At 37.0% G+C, this 22872-nt stretch overlaps 1 protein-coding gene and 1 pseudogene across 1 annotated transcript; both read right to left on the minus strand.

The window, feature by feature from the left end:
• Positions 1-765: 765 nt before the first annotated feature.
• LOC132842720 (C-type lectin domain family 4 member F-like) lies at positions 766-6009 on the minus strand. The gene is made up of 9 exons (XM_060865551.1): positions 5881-6009; positions 5712-5771; positions 5216-5335; positions 4934-5023; positions 4661-4732; positions 2494-2565; positions 1704-1858; positions 1519-1631; positions 766-1329 (listed from the first exon to the last, which is right to left on the minus strand). Exons 1-9 carry the CDS (start codon positions 5933-5935, stop codon positions 1167-1169), a joined length of 900 nt encoding a protein of 299 aa, XP_060721534.1. The 5' UTR covers positions 5936-6009; the 3' UTR covers positions 766-1166.
• Positions 6010-13134: 7125 nt separating this feature from the next.
• Positions 13135-14646, minus strand: LOC132842180 (C-type lectin domain family 4 member E-like; annotated as a pseudogene).
• Between the last annotated feature and the right edge of the window lie 8226 nt (positions 14647-22872).

Here is a 22872-nt window from a genome sequence, read left to right on the forward strand (position 1 = left end):
TCTAGATAACACTGGATCTTTTTGTGTCCAACTTCTCACCTGTTCTGCTGTAATCAAGGTTATGCAAAGGTTAAACAAAGACAACAAGGGTTTATGATCTGTCACGATGGTAAACTTCCAACCATACAAATACTTATGAAAGCGTTGTAAGCCAACATTTGTTGTTGAGTGTTTCATTTACCTTTGAGTTAATAAGACTTTTACATACTGTCAGCTGCATGTGGGGCACATATGGGCTGTTAGATTTTAATAGAACTCAACCATACTAAAATTGCATATAAGGCTCACATATGGGCCACATTAAATTGTATTTGGCTCATGTTTGGTGGAGTTATGTCTCTCCTTTGGTTTAGTTCTGGCAAAGAAGCGGTGTGCGATATTTGGGCCAGATAAAATTACATTTGGCTCATGCTTGGTAGACTTATGGCACTGCTTTGCTTCGGTTTTGGCAAAGGAGATGTGGGCGTTGTCTGGGCCGGGCAAACACAAACTAATCTGGGCCACAGTTTAGCTGTTTATCTGGCCCTAATCTGGGCCAAAGGAAATTTGCTGACTGGGGTGAAGCTTCAGATCATTCTCAAATCGACTCAAAAACCCAGAGTACACACACACACACACACACACACACACACACACACACACACGCACACACGCGCTTCTATTCTTTTTATTTAGTTTCCACCTTTTTTCCATCATTTTCACTTGTTTAGAGAAAATTAACAGATGGAAATTTTAAGTAATTAAATTAAAGATATAACCAATCTGTTTTTTCCAAGTCATGTAATTTTATTAATTCTTAAATTTCTTTATTCAAAGCAACTTAAGGTTACATCTAGCTTCAGCTAACATAATCTGGACACACTTCATTCATAAAATAGACACATGTTCATCCCTACAGTACAATTTAAAAGATTTCCACAAACAGAAGGAGAAAATCCACAAACATGATCTACTGATGTTCTAGTGGTTAAGACAAGCTAAAAAATACAATATTTTTCACTGTGGCAGAAAAGTGAAACTTTATGGAGTTTGAAAATATATACAGTGAATAGGTAAACTTCATGTTAGCTGTTTTTTAATATCAAATATTTATAGTCAACAACCAAGAATCATCCTCCATTCATAAAAACAAGTATTTGCAGACTCAAATGTAAGAGAAAAGTCTTTTACTTTTCACAGATGTACTTTTTCATTGTACTACAAGAAGCATCAAACCATTTATGTAAGTTACCATTTGCATCCCCCAGAGCAGCACAATTCTCTCCAGAAGGGTCCATCTTTGTCCAGTTATCAGGCTCATTTGCTCCCCCTGGAGAACTAAACCAGAACCTACATACATAAAACATAACTGTAATAAGTTTCTTAAATAATTAATACATTTTATGGAAATAATTAGTATATGCATTGCTGGAACTTGTAAATGAGTTTATAGACTTTGTACATTGCTGGAGCTTTGTAATAGTAAAATGAGTTTAGTGTGAAGACAAGAAGAGGTTAAGAGGTGAACACTGTCCTTACGTTACACCCGTCTTATTTAAGGGCTGGTTGTTCACCCACATCCACTGACCCTCAGTCTCCAAGTCATTCAAGCCAATCCAGTGTGTTTTTTTAATTTGTGAGAATAAAAAGCCCTAATGTAGAAAACAATTATATTAAATAAATAAATGATTAGATTAAATTATAAAGAGAAGCTCTACACTCACCTGTTCAGTTTGGCTGGTTATAATCACCATGTGGCCTCCTTTCTCCACACAGTAATCTCGACTCTGTGTCCAGTTCAGTGTATGAGTGGAGAAGTAGTAACACTTTAAACCAAGAGAATTCCATCCTTCCTCACAAACTGTACAGTTTTGTTTTCCTTTTTCGAGCAGTTTAAAAAAAGATCAGTTATGAAATCAGATCATATAATAACTACATAACAAATTTTACAGTTATGTGAAACATCTTGTTTCTACTTAATACATACTATCAGGAGCTACTGGGACACTTCCCTGACAGACCACCAGAGGGGGTGCAGGTGGATGTTTAACCATAGGTGTTCCCCAGGTGTGTTGTACTGCTGTGTCACCTCTTCTCTATTTACCCTCATGTTTTCTCATATATATTTGACTGCATTGTGATCTCAGGTATCCATGTAGTAGTCATGTTCTTGTTAACTTATGTTTCATTAGTTTTGAATCATGGTCAAGTCGTGTTTTTGTGCTAGTTTTATTTTAAATGAATAAAGCTGTGTCAGGGTTTTATCCTGTGTGTGGGTTTGATCTTCTGAAAATTCAGCCTTTAACCTGGAGATCCGGGTTCCATCCTTGCTTCAGGTGGCATCTTCCCTTCTGCTGCACATACACTACACACTACAATACATGATTTAATATATGATAATAATAATAATATTGTGTTCCATTAACAAATGACCTCCCTAACATGCAGGATCACATGCATTAAGGCTTAAAATAACTTCCCCTTGGAGTAGGTACCACCAGGATAAAGCCTTACCATTGCATGCAGACAGACGTTCATGAGCTTGCTGGTATGTTGCCTTCAGAATCCCAATCAGTTTCTCTGTCTCTAAAACAAAACAAAAAAATATTTTGATGCAAATGTTTTTTGATGATGCTTTGCCTTCAGTTTTTTATTTCTATACAATCTTTCAGTCTCTAAAACAAAATAGAAGTGCTTCTGATGAAGGATTCGAGTAAACCAGAGTAAAGGACTAGTCTTATCATTGCAGGCAGAGATGTGTTCCTGATGCTTCACACTTTTGTATTCAATATCATTTAAGAAATTATAAAGTTGAGCATAATTAAATCACACATGAACCATATACAGTAGTATATAGTTGAATATATATATACTGTAGTTGAAACCAGATCTTTACATACACTTCAGAAAAAAACACAAAAACTTTTATTTCTTTACTGTCATACTTTAAATCAGAGTAAACTTTTTCTGTTTTAAATCAATAAATATTAACATATTTTTTTTTGCATTTGTTAAATGTCAGAATCGAGCGAGAGAGAATTTTTATGTATTTTTATTATCACTTTCATCAAAGTCAGAAGTATACATACACTAAGTTTATCGTGCCTTTAAACAAAATAAAACTCCAGATGATTCCATTCTGAGTTTAAGAAGCTTCTGATAAGTTAATTGATTCCATTTGAGTTAATTGGTGGCACACCTGTGGCTGCATATAAATGCACACCTCACCGCATATAAATGAACACAGAGCCTCTTTCTTTGACGTCATGGGAAAATCAAGAGAAATCCACCAAGACATCAGAAAAAGAATTGTTGACCTCCACAAGTGTGGCTCATCCTTAGGTGCAATTTCCAGATGCCTGAAGGTCCCACGTTCATCCGTTCAGACAATAATACGCAAGTATAATGGGACTACTATAATTCCCTAACATGGGAATGTACAACCATCATAGCGCTCAGGAAGGAGACGGAGTCTGAGTCCCAGAGAGGAACGTATTTTGGTGCGAAATGTGCGAATCAACCCCAGGACAACAGCAAAAGATCTTGTGAAGATGCTGGCTGAAACTGGTAAGACAGTGTCATTATCCACAGTAAAACGAATACTGTACCGCCATGAGCTGGAAGGTTACTCTGGGAGGAGAAAGCCATTACTTTAAAACCACCATAAAAAAGCCAGACTACAGTTTGCAACTGCACATGGGAGAAAAAATCTTAATTTCTGGAGACATGTCCTGTGGTCTGTGGAAACTAAAAATTGAACTGTTCGGCCATAATGATAAACGGTATATTTGGAGAAAAAAGGGTGAAGCTTTGAAGCCTCAGAACACCATCCCAACTGTGAAGTATGGGGGTGGTAGTATAATGTTGTGGGGCTGCTTTGCTGCAGAAGGGACTGGTGCACTTTACAAAATAGATGGCATCATGAGAAAAGAAAATTATGTGGATATATTAAAGCAACATCTGAAGACATCAGCCAGGAAGTTAGAGCTTGGGCGCAAATGGGTCTTCCAAATGGACAATGACCCCAAGCATACCTCCAAATTAGTTACAAAGTGGCTTAAGGACAACAAAGTCAAGGTATTGAAGCTGCCATCACAAAGCCCTGATCTCAATCCCATAGAAAATTTGTGGATGGCATTGAAAAGGCGAGTGCAAGCAAGAAGGCCTACAAACCTGACCCAGTTACACCAGTTCTGTCAAGACGAGTGGGCCAAAATTCCAGCAAACTAGGATACCCAAAACGTTTGGCCCAAGTGAAACCGTTTCGGGGCAATTCCACCAAATACTAAGGAAGTGTATGTATACTTCTGACTTTGATGGAAGTGATCATAAAAATACATAAAAATTCTCCCTCGCTCGATTCTGACATTTAACAAATGCAAAAAAATATGTTAATATTTATTGATTTAAAACAGAAAAAGTTTACTCTGATTTAATGTATGACAGTAAAGAAATAAAAGTATTTGTGTTTTTTTCTGAAGTGTATGTAAAGATCTGGTTTCAACTGTGTACATTCCCTTAATAATAAAAACTGCATGTTGTGTTTACTTGTGTTATCTTTGACTAATATTTTAATTTGTTTGATGATCTGAAACATTAAAGTGTAAAAAAAAACAGGAAGGGGCCAACACTTTTTCACACCACTGTATCTATCTGCCTATAATGATGGTGAGAATCTTACCACTGCATGCAGCGAGATCCTCCTGAGCTTGCTGATGCTCCACCTTCAGTGCTTTATACAGTTTTTTTATCTCTAAGGCAAAGATAATAATTTCTGATGCAAAAGGGTTTTTAGATAATGAGAATAAACCAGAAAAAATAATTATAAGAGGGACAATTACTAGAATTACTATTAGAAAATAAGAAGCACAAAACTGTTGAGTTTTTAACCCACATGTAAACTGCAGCTACAGCAAACTATTAAAGGAAACAGGAAGCTCTAATACACACTTACCCTTGACTTCATGTTCCTGCGTCATCAATGTTTCACTAACATTAGAATACTGCTCACTTAATATCTCATAAGAAACCACTTTGTTGTGATCTGTTGAAGAAAAATACTCAGGGTTAAATTCATTTACAGAACAATAAAAACTAAATGTATAATTAAGTAAAGAAATGTAAGTTTTTCATGCTAGGATGAATTCATCTCACTTGATGGATAAAAGGAGACACTTTATTATGATTTGATGATTGAGAACAAAGATAAAGATGATAAGCACAACTTAACACTTACAAAGGATCCCTACAACACAGAGTGTTAATAAAACACCAAGTATTAGGAGGAGACCAAAAGCAGATCTGAAGATCTTTCCTGGTTTCTTCTTGTCTTTCAGCTCAGTGCGGTCAGAGATATCTGAGAGAAAAGCGTTAGTTATTTCATACATTTTTGTACTAGAGTCAGATCTAGACTGTGTTATGGAGTTAGGGAAATAAAACTATTTTTGTTGCTTTTTCCCATTTATTTTTTCAATATAACATTGATGAAATATAGATAAATATTAGATTAGATATTTTTAATAGGTTTGATAGTTATTTTTAATTAGATTTGTCCCATTATAAAAAATATTTTGTAATATTTATATAAAAATTTTGAATCCTGAGCTGGTTACTATGTGTGACATAACACTAGGCTGAATTGTTGTTGTTTTTTTATTTATGTTGTTGTTGTCCTCATTCACTAACCTCACTAGTTCTCAGTATCAGTATTTAATCACCAAACAAACACATACCTGATTTTTTCAGCTCTGAGCGACAGTCTTCTGTATTCACATAAATATCATCCTCTGTGTCTGATAATGAGCAGTGAAATTCTTGTCATTTACAACACTTCATGTAAACGATATCAAACATGTATTTACTGTAAATATTTTTACATGTATAAACATATCAGATATCTACCTGTTGGAAAGTGATAGTTTTCACTATTGTCCATTTTGCAGAGATCAAAACTCATATCTTCATAGACAGCTTGTATTTCTGAACCTCACCATTGCTTCACAACACATGAAATGCGTGACTTCTGCTTGCTAGTGTGATCTCAGGTTAAGCCTCTAGGTCTCAGCCTCAGTTCACACTAGCAAGCAGAATTCATTTGTGTTATTTTCTTCTTCCAGAACTGATGTTTCACCTTCAGTTATGCATACAGTTTTCTCTCTCTTTGGAAAATGTGAATAATTTCTTATAAAGGGGTTTATATGACAATAAACCAGGAAATAAAATAAGAGGCACTTGTTTTCCTGGTGTTACTCCATAACAGAAAGACACCAAGTGAACAGGAAAAGTCCACTTTAAAGACCCTGTAATTTTATTCCATCCTGTAAGTTTTATTTTTCATTCTGCACTTTTTTATATGTGCAAACAAAACTGCATTCATTCATTCAGGCATCATCAGGCATCAAGGCAGGATACACCCTGGACGGAGTGCCAACCCATCGCAGGGCACAAAACTGCATGAAAATGTAATATTAAGTTTATTATTAAGCTTTAAAAAATCTAATGCATTTACAAACAAGGAAATAACTAAACACAGTATTATACTGAATCAATAGTAAACTTTAATATATGATACATGATGTGTGTGATATTAAAGAAGTTGAGAAGAATAGAGCGAAATTCATATCTTGGTATTTTATTATATCCCGAAGGCCACAGCCGAGCAGAAGGGCAGAGCGAAGCCAAGCTGAACCCTGACACACCGCGACCAGACCCACGTCTCGAAAACCAGAACGGCAGGGAGGGCAGCAAAAAAGAAACAAAAATATCCATAGGGCAAAATATAGGGCCTGCAACACCTCCTGCGGACAGGGAGTGAGGCGGCGTCCTCCACGGGAAACCAGAAAGTGAATCGACATCCCCCACCGGAACAGGTGTGGGGTGATGTCGCAGGACACCAAAAAAAACAAACAAACCTCGGGCTGGTGACATCATCCGCTGGCGAGAAGTGAGGCGGTGTCCTCCGCGGGAAACCGGAAGTGGAGCGGCGTCCCTCACCGGAACAGATGCAGACTGATGTCACACAAACAACAGAAGTACAGGGATGAACAGAGCAGAAAAACCCACAGTCGGTCCAGGCTGGTGCTATCCTGCTGGGTCTTGGTCTGGCGGAATCCTTGTCGTCGTTTGTATTGTCTCCTGTCAAGTATTTTGTCATGTCTGGTATCGTCTGCGTCCTTGTTTTGTGTTTTTTAGTCAATAAATCAGTTTATTTTATCTATCCTGCATTTGGGTCTGTTTTTATCCCCGCAACCCTGACAGTGGGCTTAAACGTTTGCCTTGTGTGTTTATATAAAGTAGGTCAAGAGCGCTCGTTTAGGCACAGTGTGGATCTGAGGTTTGGAAAAATAGAGTGCATTGATTGGTGACCTGCTAATAAAAATCCCATGATTCATTGCGGCATCATCACCGTGGTGAAGCACTCAGCTCAGACCTATACTGTAACTGCTCTAATCTGATTGGACATGTTTTTTTTTACACAGACACACAGCACTCCGGCATATGTCAGATTTATATGCGAATGAAAAATATTGTAAATGTCATTTAGTATATTTTGGTATTAAAATTCTGGTGAATGAATTTTATACACCTTTTTATCCATATCTGTCGCTTAAGGATCAAATTAGAACTTACAGTTTCAGCTATGTCTTGGAATCTTATATTTATACAAAAGTGTCTGGACTATTGTAATGCGTTACTAGGTGGTTGTCCTGCATCTTTAATAAATAGGCTACAGTTAGTCCAAAATGCAGCTGCCAGAGTTCTCACTAGGACAAGAAAGTATGACCATATAACCCCAATTTTATCATCTCTACACTGGCTACCTGTTAAGTTTAGAATCGATTACAAACTGCTGCTACTTACATACAAAGCTCTTAATGGTTTAGCTCCTATGTATCTAACTAGTCTTCTAACACGTTACAACCCTTCACGCTCTCTGAGATCACAAAACTCAGGACTTCTGGTAGTTCCCAGAATATCTAAGTCTACTAAAGGCAGCAGAGCGTTCTCTTATTTAGCTCCCAAACTCTGGAATAGTCTTCCTGATAGTGTTCGGGGCTCAGACACACTTTCCCAGTTTAAATGTAGATTAAAAACTCATCTCTTTAGTCAGGCGTACACATAACACATCCCATCATATTGTGCACTATTACACTAGACTTGCACATTTTTATGAACAGCAGATATGTTAATCCCCTCTGCACTGCTCTTCTCTTTTTCTACCCATGCCGAGACACCCTGACATTGTACCAGCTCCAATCGTCTTCCGTGTGATGAAGTTTTTGGACCTCCACTGAGATGAGGCAGACTCTGTGAGAATCCTGAGACATCTACAGATCTACCAGCTCCAGTTGGACTCTGTGATACTGTACTTGTATATCTGTAACCACACCATCTAGTGTCACCCATATGAGGATGGGTTCCCCTTGAGTCTGGTTCCTCTCAAGGTTTCTTCCTTTACCAATCTAAGGGAGTTTTTCCTTGCCATTGCTGCCTGAGTCACTTCAGACTTGCTCATTGGGGACAATACATATACATACATACATACATACATACATACATACATACATACATACATGCATACATACATACACACTGTGAACTATATATACTGTATCTTGAATTTCTATTATATTCATTCTTTATACTACTCCTTATGTTTATCTTTTGTTCTATGCTTATGTTCTATAAAGCTGCTTTGTGACAATGTCCATTGTAAAAAGCGCTATACAAATAAACTTGAATTGAATTGAATTGAATTGTTTCAAAACCAAAAGCATTTCAACAATACAGATGATAAAACGGATGACTTCCCAAGGACGCGAGTCTTCATCATCATCGTTACCGCAGAAGCACACGGGAAGTGGTGAGGCGCTACATGCTTTCTACATACATTTGGTTTATTTTTAGGGGGAAAACGGATCCAACAATTTCATTTAAAAACGTGATGGATGTGTAGAAATCAATGATAAGAATGATATTAATAATGACAGAAGTGGAAGAAAAAAGAAAACTTTTATTTAATCCTTACGCCGCCATCAGTCTCGTAGAAGCTGCAAAGATTTAGGCCGAAGAAGTTTGCGGAGGAGCCCTAATATAAATCTCATCAGTCCGTTTCGACTCTCACGATATGCCTCAGAATCACAGGGAAAGTAGAGAGTAAGCGGCACTATCTGAGGCGACAGAGCAGATATGGCTGAGTAATGAAATGACCTGAGACTTCACAGATAAACAAAGTGAGCAGGATAAAAAGTTTCCCCATCATTCATCATTAGCTGGTCAATCGGTCAAAGATCACTATCTTTGGTGCACCTTACAAACCCTGTGGTGACCTTCGACCTCTCTGAGAGGCGTGGCAGTGTGTATTTTGTCTGTTTGTCTGTATGATTAGTGTGTGTATGTATATGAGTATGATGAGTGTGTGTATGATAGCGTGTGTATATAGTGAGTGTGGGTGTAGTAAATGTGAGTGTGTGTATAGTGTGTGTGTGTGTGTGTATAGTGTGTGTGTGTGTGTGTGTGTGTGTGTGTGTGTGTGTGTGTGTAGGCTTTGGGTTTTATTCATTCATTCATTCATCTTCTACCGCTTATCCGAACTACCTCGGGTCACGGGGAGCCTGTGTCTATCTCAGGTGTCATCGGGCATCAAGGCAGGATACACCCTGGACAGAGTGCCAACCCATCACAGGGCGCACACACACACTCTCAGCTTTGGGTTTTATATTAAATAAATATTAATAACTTTTCATGAACTGTTGTTTTATTATAACTATTTTTTAACCAGTAATAAAATGTTGCATTTTGAAATCTGATTGGTCAGAATGTTAGGTTCTGTAACAACAGCTGAGAGTTGTGCTGAATGTGAATCAGATATTTATATTAATGTGAGTTTTAATCATTCTAATGGAATGATTAATGTTTCTACAGCAAGTCATACACAAATATTAGTATGAAGGTCACTATACATAATCTGAAGCTAATATTAAATGTGATTATAAAGTGTTGTGTGTCTTCGACCCAGATAATTCGCTATTCCCAGGAAATGAAAGAGCTCGAAGGCGAAGAGTCTGCAATCCACACGTTTAATGGCAGGTGTACAGGCAACACGCTTCTCTCATACATGAGTGTTTTAGCTCTTAATAACCATCACAAATATATAAATAAATAACAAAACTATAACATGAAGGCAGAACAAACATATCATCTACCGTGGCTCTTGTTACACCGCCGATAAGTTCTCCTAAGTTAGGTTCGATAAGTTGGTCGTTACTATGTGTGTGCGTGTGTGTGTGTGGATGTGGGTGTTTGTGTGTGTGGGTGTGGATGTGTGTGTGTGTGTGGGTGTGGGTGTTTGTGTGTGTGTGGGGGGGGTAGTGTTAATTTCATCAGACGAGACGAGACGAAATATGTTCGTCAACAACCTTTTTTTTTCATGACTAAGACGAGACGATGACAACACTGCACCACTGTCCAAAAACGCTGACTAAGACTAAATTAACATGCAATATTGTTGACGAAAAAAGACGAGACGAAAATGTTTTGTATAAGATAAAAACTAAGATAAAATCTCTCTTCATTTTCTACAATTGTCTCTGCTTTTTCATCAGCTGATACGCCTTTAAAATATTCACAACGAGTTCGCGGCTTCGCGCTGTTTAGTGTGTGCGTAGAAACAATTCGTCCGAGCGCAAGTCCACTCCTGGTCTAGTCAGGCTTTTTATGTTAAATTATATTTCCTGTCGCTGCACAGGCTCTTTTATTGTTATGTCCTGTTACAGCTTATGTCCTGATGACCGGTCTAAGATTAAAAGCAGTATGAATAAAGTAAAAATGTGATGTGCGGTCAAGTTGGAGTGTATGCACTGTTTAAATGAGTGTCTCAACTTCTCACTGATACTTTTGTAATTCGCGGACTGTAAATAGGTTGTATTTTAGGTATACTAAGAGTATATTTTTTTTATTTCTGATTTGAACAGAAACATGAGACACAAGGCAACCAAAACAGTTTTAAAAACCTTTGTAAGTTAAGTTGTCAGTCAGAGTCTGTTGGGCCCCAGCTTTTGAATTGTGTTGGTTAAAATAAAATACTTTTCAGAACAGGTTCATCATTTGTGAATGTGTCTCCTAAATCAGAAATTGAAAACCAGACACGTTTAACATTTGCATTCAACAAAAATCATTCAACAAGTGTATTTTGTCAGGTAATTATGACATTTAACCCATGTTTGAGATGTGAAACTTTTTACTGAAATGTTTATCAGTAATAATCTCAGTATTAATGTGTTATTTTAAAAAAAGACTACAATTTTTTGACTAAAACTAGACTAAAATTAAAAGACTTTTAGTCGACTAAAACTTGACTAAGATACCTTGAGTTTTCTTTTGACTAAAACTAGACTAAAATGACGAGACTTTTAGTCGACTAAAACTTGACTAACAAAAAAGATATGTGAATGACTAAATATGACTAAAACTAACAAGGACATTTGGCACAAGACTAAGACTAAGACAAAATTAAAAATAGGTGACGAAATTAACACTAGTGTGGGTGTGGGTGAGTGTGTGTGTGTGTGTGTGTGTGTGTGTTATGGAAGTATTCAGAAGAAAGTGGGATAATATGATTTAATATAGCCAGTGTTGTATAAAGTACTAGAAAGCAATACTTGAGAAAAAGTACAAGTATCGTACTAGAAAAAGACTTTGGTAGAAGTGAAAGTCACCTTCTGGAATATTACTCAAGTAAAAATATTACTCAGTAAAAATATTTACTGTACTTAAGTATCAAAAGTAATTTTCTGATATTTAATGTACTTAAGTATTTGAAGTAAAAGTAAAAAGTAAAATTTCAGTGATTTTCAGTAGACATAAGAGCAGGGGCGGCTCTAGGGTTTCATCTTTAGGGGGTTTTAGCCCTCAGTGAGAATTTAAAACAAGAAGAGTTTTATATTATATATTATATGACTATATATTATATGACTACATAGTAAGCCAAACGTTATGGTATTATTAAATGGAAAAAGTGGACACCAAAATTTTATGCATGATCAGTTCATGTATGTGTGCGTTCTCTACAAACAGTGTGCAATGAATGCAGTCATTAATAAAATAAATATTCACAAGACAAAGACCAAATCAATAAATGTTATTTTTATTTAGTATTGATATTGCATTAATATTTTGTTTGTGCTATCAACTCTGGTAATAAGAATAGTGGTTGCTTTTGGTTGCCGCCGTTATAGATAAATGCCTCCAGCTCTGACGCACACATTTCTTCTGATTTTACTTTGTAGTAACGAGTAACGAAGATGCTTATTGGAAATATAACTGAATAAAAGTATACATTTTATCTAGGAAATGTAGTGGAGTAAAAGTGAAAGTTGACATAAATTTAAATAGCGAAGTAAAACAGATATTTACAGATATGACATTTCTATTTAAGCACGGTAACGAAGTATTTGTACTCCGTTACATTACAACACTGAATATAGCTACCTAATTCTTTGCAACAGCCATAAATGTTAGTTACCTAAAGAAAGCCTTGTGTTGTGTTACTTCAGTTTTATTTTAATGTCTCCTGTTACTATTAACATCAAAGTTGTGCACACAGTGTGTCTTCTGTTTTATTACTCTGGTGTCCGAACATTCTGAGGTGAAGCTTCAGATCATCCTCAAATCGTCTCTAGGTGACTACCCCAGAGTACTTTTTTAGAGAAGATGAACAGATGGAAATTTAAAGTAATGAAATTAAAGATATAACAAATCAGTTTTTTCCCCAGCCATGTACAATTTTATTAAATTTCTTTATTCAAAGCAACTTAAGGTTACATCTAGCTTCAGCTAACATAATCTGGACACACTTCATTCATAAAATAGACACATGTTCATCCCTCCAGTACAATTTAAAAGATTTCCACAGGCAGAAGGAGAAAATCCACACACATGATCCAAGTATGAAAAAATAAAAAATAAACTATAGTTAAACTTCATGTTAGCTGTTCAATATCAAATATTTATAGTCAACAACCAAGAATCGTCCTCCATTAATAAAAACAAGTGTTTGCAGACTCAAATGTAAGTGAAAGTCTTTTACTTTTCACAGATGTACTTTTTGATTGTACTAAAAGAATAGGCTCTTCCCTGAGCCTATAATGCTGCGCTCAAAACAGTCAAACATTTCATCCCTTAGAAGACAACGTACTTGTGCTGCCTCTAGGTGCTCCATTCATAAAAACAAGTATTTGCAGACTCAAATGTAAGAGAAAAGTCTTTTACTTTTCACAGATGTACTTTTTCATTGTACTACAAGAAGCATCAAACCATTTATGTATGTTACCACCTGCATCCCCCAGAGCAGCACAGTTCTCTCCAGAAGGGTCCATCTTTGTCCAGTTATCAGGCTCATTTGCTCCCCCTGGAGAACTAAACCAGAACCTACATACATAAGACATAAAAACTGTAATAAGTGTCTTGAATATTAAATTTATTTAATACATAAATGAGTATATACAGATTTAATATAGACTGTAATAGTAAAATGAGTTTAGTGTGCAGACAAGAAAAGGTTAATGAGAAATAGTGTGTGTGAGTGAACACTGTCCTTACGTTACACCCGTCTCGTTTAAGGGCTGGTTGTTCACCCACATCCACTGACCCTCAGTCTCCAAGTCATTCAAGCCAATCCAGTGTGTCTTTTTAATTTTTGAGAATAAAAAGATCTAATGTAGAAAAAATTTTATTAAATAAATAAATGATTAGATTAAATTATAAAGAGAAGCTCTACACTCACCTGTTAAGTTTGGCTGGTTATAATCACCATGTGGCCTCCTTTATCCACACAGTAATCTCGACTCTGTGTCCAGTTCAGTGTATGAGTGGAGAAGTAGTAACACTTTAAACCAAGAGACTTCCATCCTTCCTCACAAAGTGTACAGTTTTGTTTTCCTTTTTCGAGCAGTTTAAAAAAAGATGTTATGAAATCAGATCATATAATAACTACATAACAAATTTTACAGTTATATGAAACATCTTGTTTCTACTTAAAACATACTATCAGGAGCTACTGGGACACTTCCCTGACAGACCACCAGAGGGGGTGCTGGCGACTGTTTAACCATAGGTGTTCCCCAGGTGTGTTGTACTGCTGTGTCACCTCTTCTCTATTTACACTAATGTTTTCTCATATATATTTGACTGCATTGTGATCTCAGGTATCCATGTAGTAGTCATGTTCTTGTTAACTTATGTTTCATTAGTTTTGAACCATGGTCAGGTCGTGTTTTTGTGCTATTTTTATTTTAAATGAATTCATGATTTATTTTAAATGAATACATGATTTAATATATGATAATAATAATAATAATATTGTGTTCCATTAACAAATAACCCTCCTAACATGCAGGATCACATGTATAAAGACATAAAATAACTTCCCCTTGGAGTAGGTACCACCAGGATAAAGCCTTACCATTGCATGCAGACAGACGTTCATGAGCTTGCTGGTATTTTGCCTTCAGCATCCCAATCAGTTTCTCTGTCTCTAAAACAAAACAAAAAATATTAAAAAATTTATTTATGATGGGAGCAAACAGAAGGGGTAAACAGACTGAAGTTACCACTGCATGCAGAGACAAACTCATGATGCTTTGCCTTCAGTTCTTTATACAATCTTTCTGTCTCTAAAACAAAAAAGAAGTGCTTCTGATGAAGGGTTCGAGTAAACCAGAGGAAAGGACTAGTCTTATCATTGCAGGCAGAGATGTGTTCCTGATGCTTCACACTTTCGTGTTCAATATCATTTAATAAATCATATGTGATGTGTTTGATCTTGAAGCAGCTGATGAGTATAAGTAAATCACACATGAAACACAATATAACCACTAGGTGGCATATATTAGTTTGTATACAGATGATTCTATTTCTATTTCTTATTTGTATCTATTTTTATTATATATATATATATATATATATATATATATATATATATATATATATATATATATATATATTACTTAGTTTGTATACAGATGATTCTATTTCTATTTCTTATTTGTATCTATATAAATATATATATCTTATATTAGACAGTGAAAAAACATTTCACTGCACCTTGTACTGTGTGTTTGTTTGTATATGTGACAAATGAAATGTGAATTAGGTAAAAAGTGTTTGTATGGAGACTTTTTGCCAGGGTCGAGCACCTGAGCAAACTCATAGAAAATAACCAGAACCAGAATCCCAGGTTTTTATTTAGCACAGTGGCTAGACTAACAAAAAACCAAAAATCTGAACACACAATTGCATCACAGTTCAGTAGTGACGATTTTATGAGATTCTTCACTGATAAAATCGAAAGTATCAGAAATAAAATAGGTGACGCTCAACATATGAGAGCAACTAGTGTCCCGGTCTCACCTAAGGTTCTAAACACACAACTACATTGCTTTACAAGTACAGGTCAGGAAGAGTTAGTTAAACTTATTACTACAGCTAAATCAACAACTTGTTCACTAGACCCCATTCCAACTAAACTACTGAAAGAAGTGTTATATAAAGCCGGTGAGCCTCTCCTTAACATCATTAACTCCTCGTTATCTTTAGGTTACGTCCCTAAATCCTTCAAGTTGGCAGTTATTAGGCCACTCATTAAGAAACCTAATTTAGATCCTAATGGACTTTCAAATTACAGACCGATTTCACACCTTCCGTTTATGTCTAAAATACTAGAAAAGGTTGTGTCTGTTCAACTGAGCTCCTTCTTACAGGAGAACAATATCCTCGAAGAGTTTCAGTCAGGTTTCAGGCCCCATCATAGCACAGAAACTGCTCTTGTTAAAGTTACAAATGACTTGTTCTTAGCTTCGGACAAAGACTGTATGTCACTATTAGTTCTACTTGACCTTAGTGCTGCATTCGACACTATAGATCACAACATTCTCCTAGATCGCTTACAAAATTACACAGGTATTCATGGACAGGTTTTAAGTTGGTTTAGATCCTACCTGTCTGATCGATACCATTCTGTAGAATTAAATGGTGAATCCTCCAGGTTATTACCAGTTAATTATGGGATCCCTCAAGGATCAGTTCTAGGACCTCTGCTTTTCTCGATATACATGCTTCCATTAGGGAACATTATCAGAAGACATGGGATTAGCTTCCATTGCTATGCTGATGACACACAGTTATACATCTCATCAAAACCAGATGAAATAACTAAATTGTCCAAATTAACTCAATGCCTTAGAGAGATAAAAGACTGGATGAGCTGTAATTTTCTGTTGTTAAACTCTGATAAGACAGAAATACTACTTATAGGCCCAAAAACCAGTACACAGAAACTCTCACAACATAATTTCCAATTAGAGGGATGTACTGTTACTAGTAGCTCGACAGTGAAAGACCTGGGTGTTATATTAGACAGTAACTTGTCTTTTGAAAATCATATCGCCCAAACCACAAAAACAGCCTTCTTCCACCTTAGAAATATTGCCAAGCTGAGAAACATCCTGTCTATATCATGCTGAGAAGCTAGTTCATGCTTTCATGACCTCTAGACTGGACTATTGTAATGCATTACTAGGTGGTTGTCCTGCATCTTTAATAAATAGGCTACAGTTAGTCCAAAATGCAGCTGCCAGAGTTCTCACTAGGACAAGAAAGTATGACCATATAACCCCAATTTTATCATCTCTACACTGGCTACCTGTTAAGTTTAGAATTGATTACAAACTGCTGCTACTTACGTACAAGGCTCTTAATGGTTTAGCTCCCATGTATCTAACTAGTCCTCTAACACGTTACAATCCTTCACGCTCTCTGAGATCACAAAACTCAGGGCTTCTGGTAGTTTCCAGAATATCTAAGTCTACTAAAGGTGGTAGAGCGTTTTCTTATTTAGCTCCCAAACTCTGGAATAGTCTTCCTGATAGTGTTCGGGGCTCAGACACACTTTCACAGTTTAAATGTAGATTAAAAACTCATCTCTTTAGTCAGGTGTACACATAATGCATCCCATCATACTGTGCACTACTGTGCACAGCAGATATGTTAGTCCCCTCTGCACTGCTCTTCTCTTTTTCTACCCATGCTGAGACACCCATGCTATGATCGTCTTCCGTGCGATGACATTTTTGGACCTCCACTGAGACAAGGCTGACTCTGTGAGAACCCTGAGACATCTACAGATCTACCGGCTCCAGTTGGACTCTGTGATACTTGTATATTTGTAACCACACCATCTAGTGTCACCCATATGAGGATGGGTTCCCCTTGAGTCTGGTTCCTCTCAAGGTTTCTTCCTTTACCAATCTAAGGGAGTTTTTCCTTGCCACTGTTGCCTGAGCCTCCTCAGACTTGCTCATTGGGGACAAATACACATACACACATACATACATACATACATACATACATACATACATACATACATACATACATACATACACACTGTGAACTGTTTATATGTTGAATTTTTATTATATTAATTCTTTATACTTCTCCTTATGTTTATCTTTTGTTCTATGTTTATGTTCTGTAAAGCTGCTTTGTGACAATGTCCATTGTAAAAAGCGCTATACAAATAAACTTGAACTTGAATTGAACTTTTGGGACATGATGAAGACTAACAGCTGGCTGCTGAAGCAAACAGGAAAACCTCAGAAACCTCTTACCAGTGGCTTTGTATTTTAGCCCCATCAGTTTGGCTGTAGTGTTCTCGTGTCCTTCACTTAATATCTCAGTGGAAACAACTTTATTGTGATCTGTTGAACAAGAACATCAGGGCTAAACTCAGACATAGATGAATGAAAACTTTTCTAGGAGCCAAGCACCAAAGGTACATAAACATTCTATTGTAACTTGTTGTATGTTTCTAGTATAAATGGCTGATAAAAAGAATCCTTCTAACTTAACCATCAAATTATTTTATTTATCGTAATTAGTTGAATGAGAACAACAGATTAAAGTGCTATTTAATACTCACACAAGATCCCAACAGCACAGAGTGACGCTAAAGCTCCAAGCAGCAGAAGACCAAGAGCAGATATGATGACGTTGTAACTAGATGAAGCTAAATATTAAACATGTTTTGGTTAATAAATTATAGAAGTAGAAGTGAGATAATGAGTATAATGAGTACAAACACATACCTGTGCGTTGTTTAGTCTTTGCATGCAGCTGCTGTGTGTTCACATTGTCATCATCCACTGCTTGTGATATAACAAATTAAAAATCCTTGTAATTTATGATGCCTGATCACATATATTTACAACATCTAAATATTAATAGCTGTTTCAGATGTTTACCTGTTGGATAATTAACCTGAACTTCATGTTTCCAGGAAATGTTGTAGGTGAAACTTTTAAAAAAAAATGTACTATTTCAGCCTTGGACCATCCTGAAGTCACACCTTTGTACAGTTGTGTACATACATTTGCCTGTTTTACAATATAACAAGACTTTTTTTTGTTGAAACCTTTTGTGTGTCTGTCCAGTTACCACCCTCACTGGACTCCCTACAGTTCGCTCATCGTCCAAACCGCTCCACGGACGATGCCACGGCCCTTCATTTAGCCCTCACCCACCAGGACAATAAAGACACGTACGTACGAATGCTGTTCATAGACTTTATTTCAGCATTCAATACTATCATCCCTCAGCACCTGATTGGGAAGCTGAGTCTGCTGTGACTGAACACCTCCCTCTTCAACTGGATCCTGGACGTCCTGACTGGGAGACCTCAGTCAGTCCGGATCGGGAACATCAGCACCACCACACTGAGCACTGGAGCCCCCCAAGGCTGCGTGCTCAGTCCACTGCTGTTCACTCTGCTGACTCACGACAATGACACGCCAATGACACGACCGGGGTGGGTCTCATCAGCAAGAACGACAAGTCAGCATAAAGAGAGGAGGTGCAACAGCTAACTGCCTGGAGTAGAGCCAACAACCTGTCTCTGAATGTAGATAAAACTAAAGAGATGGTTGTTGAATTCCGGAGAACACAGAGCGACCACTCTATGTTGAACATTGACGGATCATCTGTAGAGATCGTCAGGAGCACCAAATTTCTTGGTGTTCATCTAGCGGAGAACTTCACCTGGTCACTCAACACCAGCTCCATCACCAAGAAAGCCCAGCAGTGTCTCTACTTCTTACAAAGTTTAAGAAAGGCACATCTCCCTCCCCCCATCCTGACTAATTTTTACAGAGGGACCATTGAGAGCATTCTGAGCAGATGCATCACTGTCTGGTTTGGGAACTGCACCATCTCGTATCGCAAGTCCCTGCAGCGGATAGTGAGGACATCCGAGAAGATCATTGGAGTGTCTCTTCCCTCTATCATGGACATTTACACCACACGCTGCATCTGCAAAGTTAACAGCATTGTGGATGACCCCACATACCCCTCACACACACTCTTCTCCCCACACACCCCTCACACACACACTCTTCACCTTACTGCCGTCTGGAAACAGGTACCGAAGCATTCGTGCCCTCACGACCAGACTGTGTAGCAGTTTCTTTCCACAAGCCATCAGACTCCTTAATAACTGAACTGTACTGAGCACAACACACACACGCACATTAACTCTATGGACTGCCCAGATATACAGTACATTGAATACACACTCTTCCAATATATATCCATCAATCTGTTTACATGCTTTTTGCACACTTTTTGCTATTTGCACATTCTGTCTGACATTTCAGTCGATTGCTGTTTTGCACAATACTTTACAATATCTCATGTAACTGCTGCTATAACACTGTGTTCGTTCCAGTATTTCTGCACACGCAATATTGTTGAACATACAGTATTTACACTGGTGCTGTTTCTGTCTATTGTCTCTTGTGTATTGTCTTTTTTGTATTGTCTTGTAATTTTTTGTCCTGCTCTGTCTTTTGTCCTGCACTGTCCTGTCTGTCTTGTTTGTCTTGTCTTTATGTGGCTAGGACTACTAAGTGCTTAGCTCTTTTTTTGTGTGGCACCATAGTCCTGGAGAAACGTTTTCTCATTTCACTGTGTACTGCAACAGCTATACAGTATATGGTTGAAATCATAAGATATCATAAGGAAGGAAGGAAATTAAAAAGCTGTTGTTGGAGAACTGATGACTGTCCTTCTGGCAGGTTCTCCCACATTAACACAAGACATCTGGAGATAATTAGTATAATGATAAAAGAAAGAAGTAGTTGTGTATTTACATAAACATGTGTATTTACATAAACATCGTCCTCTGTGTGTGTGATTATGAGCGTTTACACGGTGCTCATCATTTACAGCACTTGTTCAGATTTCTGCCTGTTGGAGGAAGACATTTTTACTGTAACTACTATCTATTTTGTCATCTTTGTAGATTAAATTTAATTTTTTGTTCATTCACTAACCTCACTAGTTCTTCTCAGTATCAGTATTTAATCACCAAACAAACACATACCTGAATTTTTCAGCTCTGCGCGACAGTCTTCTATAGTGACATAAACATCATCCTCTGTGTCTGATAATGAGCAGTGAAAAGCTTGTCATTTACAACACTTCATGTAAACGATATCAGACATAACCATCAAACATGTATTTAAATATTTACATGTATAAACATTTCAGATATCTACCTGTTGGAGAGTGATAGTTTTCACTATTGTCCATTTTGCAGTGATCAAATCTTATATCTTCATAGACAGCTTGCATTTCTGAACCTCACTATTGCTTCACAACACATGAAATGCGTGACTTCTGCTTGCTAGTGTGAACTCAGGTAAAGCCTCTTGGTCTCACTCTCAGTATAGAATAGCAAGCAGTCACCATCAATGTGGTTTTCTTCTTCCTGAACTTGCTGGTGTTTCACCTTCAGTTAATCATACAGTTTTTCAATCTCTATGGCAAAAGATAATCAGTTCTGATAAAAGGGTTAAAATGACAATAAACCAGGAAAAGATTGAGGCACTCAAACTAGTTTTCCTGGTGTTACTCCTCAACAGAAAGACACCAAGTGAACAGGAAAAGACCACTTTACAGACCCTGTAATTTTATTCCATCCTGTTAGTGTCATTTTTCATTCTGCACCTTTTTTATATGTACAAACAAAACTGCATGAAAATGTAATATTAAGCTTATTATTAAGCTTTAAAAAATCGAATGCATTTACAACAAGGAAATAAGCAAACACAGTATTATACTGAATCAATAGTAAACTTAAATATATCACATGATGTGTGTGATATTAAAGAAGTTGATAAGATTAATATGATTGCACTCGATATAGAGCAACATTCATATCTCTGTATATTTTAGATGAATGGTTCGCACGTCCTGTTTGACTTTATAACGTCTGACCTCAGTGTACATTTCTGTACACATCTTTAGCCATGTGTTATACCGCATTCATTACATCATGCCATCTGGTACTTTTCTTTTAATACATCATGCTGCAGGTAAACGAAGCTTCCGACAAGCTTTGTTTTGGGGTAGTTTTCATGGCTGATGTAGCAGAAAAAGTTATAAAACACTCCTCGAACTGCACTTTTTTTGACTGAATCGCTTTATGACTTTACTATATTTTACCTAAATATACTCAGTGCTGGGGGACATGGTGGCCTAGTGGTTATCATGTTAGCTTCACACCTCCAGGGTTGGGGGTTCGATTCCCGCCTCCTCCTTGTGTGTGTGCATGTTCTCCCCGTGCCTCGGGGGTTTCCTCCGGGTACTCCGGTTTCCTCCTCCGGTCCATAGACATGCATGGTAGGTTGATTGGCATCTCTGGAAAAATTATCCGTAGTGTGTGAGTGTGTGAGTGAATGAGAGTGTGTGTGCCCTCAAAATATCTACATGTGTGTTCATAAAAACAAAGAAATTTATTCAGGTTTGTAACATCATGAGTGTGAGAAAAAGATAACAGAATTTTCATTTTTAGGTGAACTATCTGTGGTTAGTGGCACTATGCACCTATGTGATTGAACAGAGTATGTCTGTATGTGGAGAGGAAGAGAAAAAACCGCGTGTGAAGAAGTTGAGTAAAGGAAAGATATTGTTAACTTTGGCTGTGACTGCATTGTTTCTACTACATACACAACACTATCCCTTTAATATTAATAAATTCACTCCAATCATCACTCTCTCTCTCTCTCTCTCTCTCTCTCTCTCTCTCTCTCCAATAGTTAATTCACTTCAAGGTTTGTGGTATTCAATAATTTTTGTTTTTTGATTGACGTGATTGTTGTTATTCTGTTGTTAAAAAGGAAGGATCTAATGTAAGGATGTGTTCATGTCCCATTAAAAGGGAATGCCTGTTCAAAAAATGCCATTTGTTTGCATAGAAACCATTGTACTTTTTTTTATATATACTTTTCCATGGTCTTCTGCCATGTTTGAGGCATATTGAAACTTTTCATGCTTTTATGTTGCCCTTATTTCAGTTACATTTACATCTTAGGCTTTGTAGTTTTGATTTTTATTCATTTTTAGATTTTTATTGTATTTACAGCTCACCTGTATGTGGACACCTTTTAAAAATAAATGCATATCATTTTTGTTGCAAATAAAACTCATAGTCCATAAATACTGTAGATTTAACTTTGTTTAATATATACATTTAGTTAAATCATCAAACATCTGTATGACTTGCCAGTGACTTGCTTGACTCAAGCTACGACTTGACTTGACTTACTTGACTTGACTTGACTTGACTTGACTCTCACAAAAAATGACTCAGACTTGCTTGAGACTTGAAGGTTAAGACTTGAGACTTACTTGTGACTTGCACATGTGTGACTTATTCCCACCTCTGCAATACGATGATAAAACGGATGACTTCCCAAGGACGCGAGTCTTCATCATCTTCGTTACCGCAGGAGCACACGGGAAGTGGTGAGGCGCTACATGCTTTCTACATACATTTGGTTC

The sequence above is a fragment of the Tachysurus vachellii genome, chromosome 3, assembly GCF_030014155.1.
Source record: "Tachysurus vachellii isolate PV-2020 chromosome 3, HZAU_Pvac_v1, whole genome shotgun sequence".
Taxonomy (NCBI): Eukaryota; Metazoa; Chordata; class Actinopteri; order Siluriformes; family Bagridae; genus Tachysurus; species Tachysurus vachellii.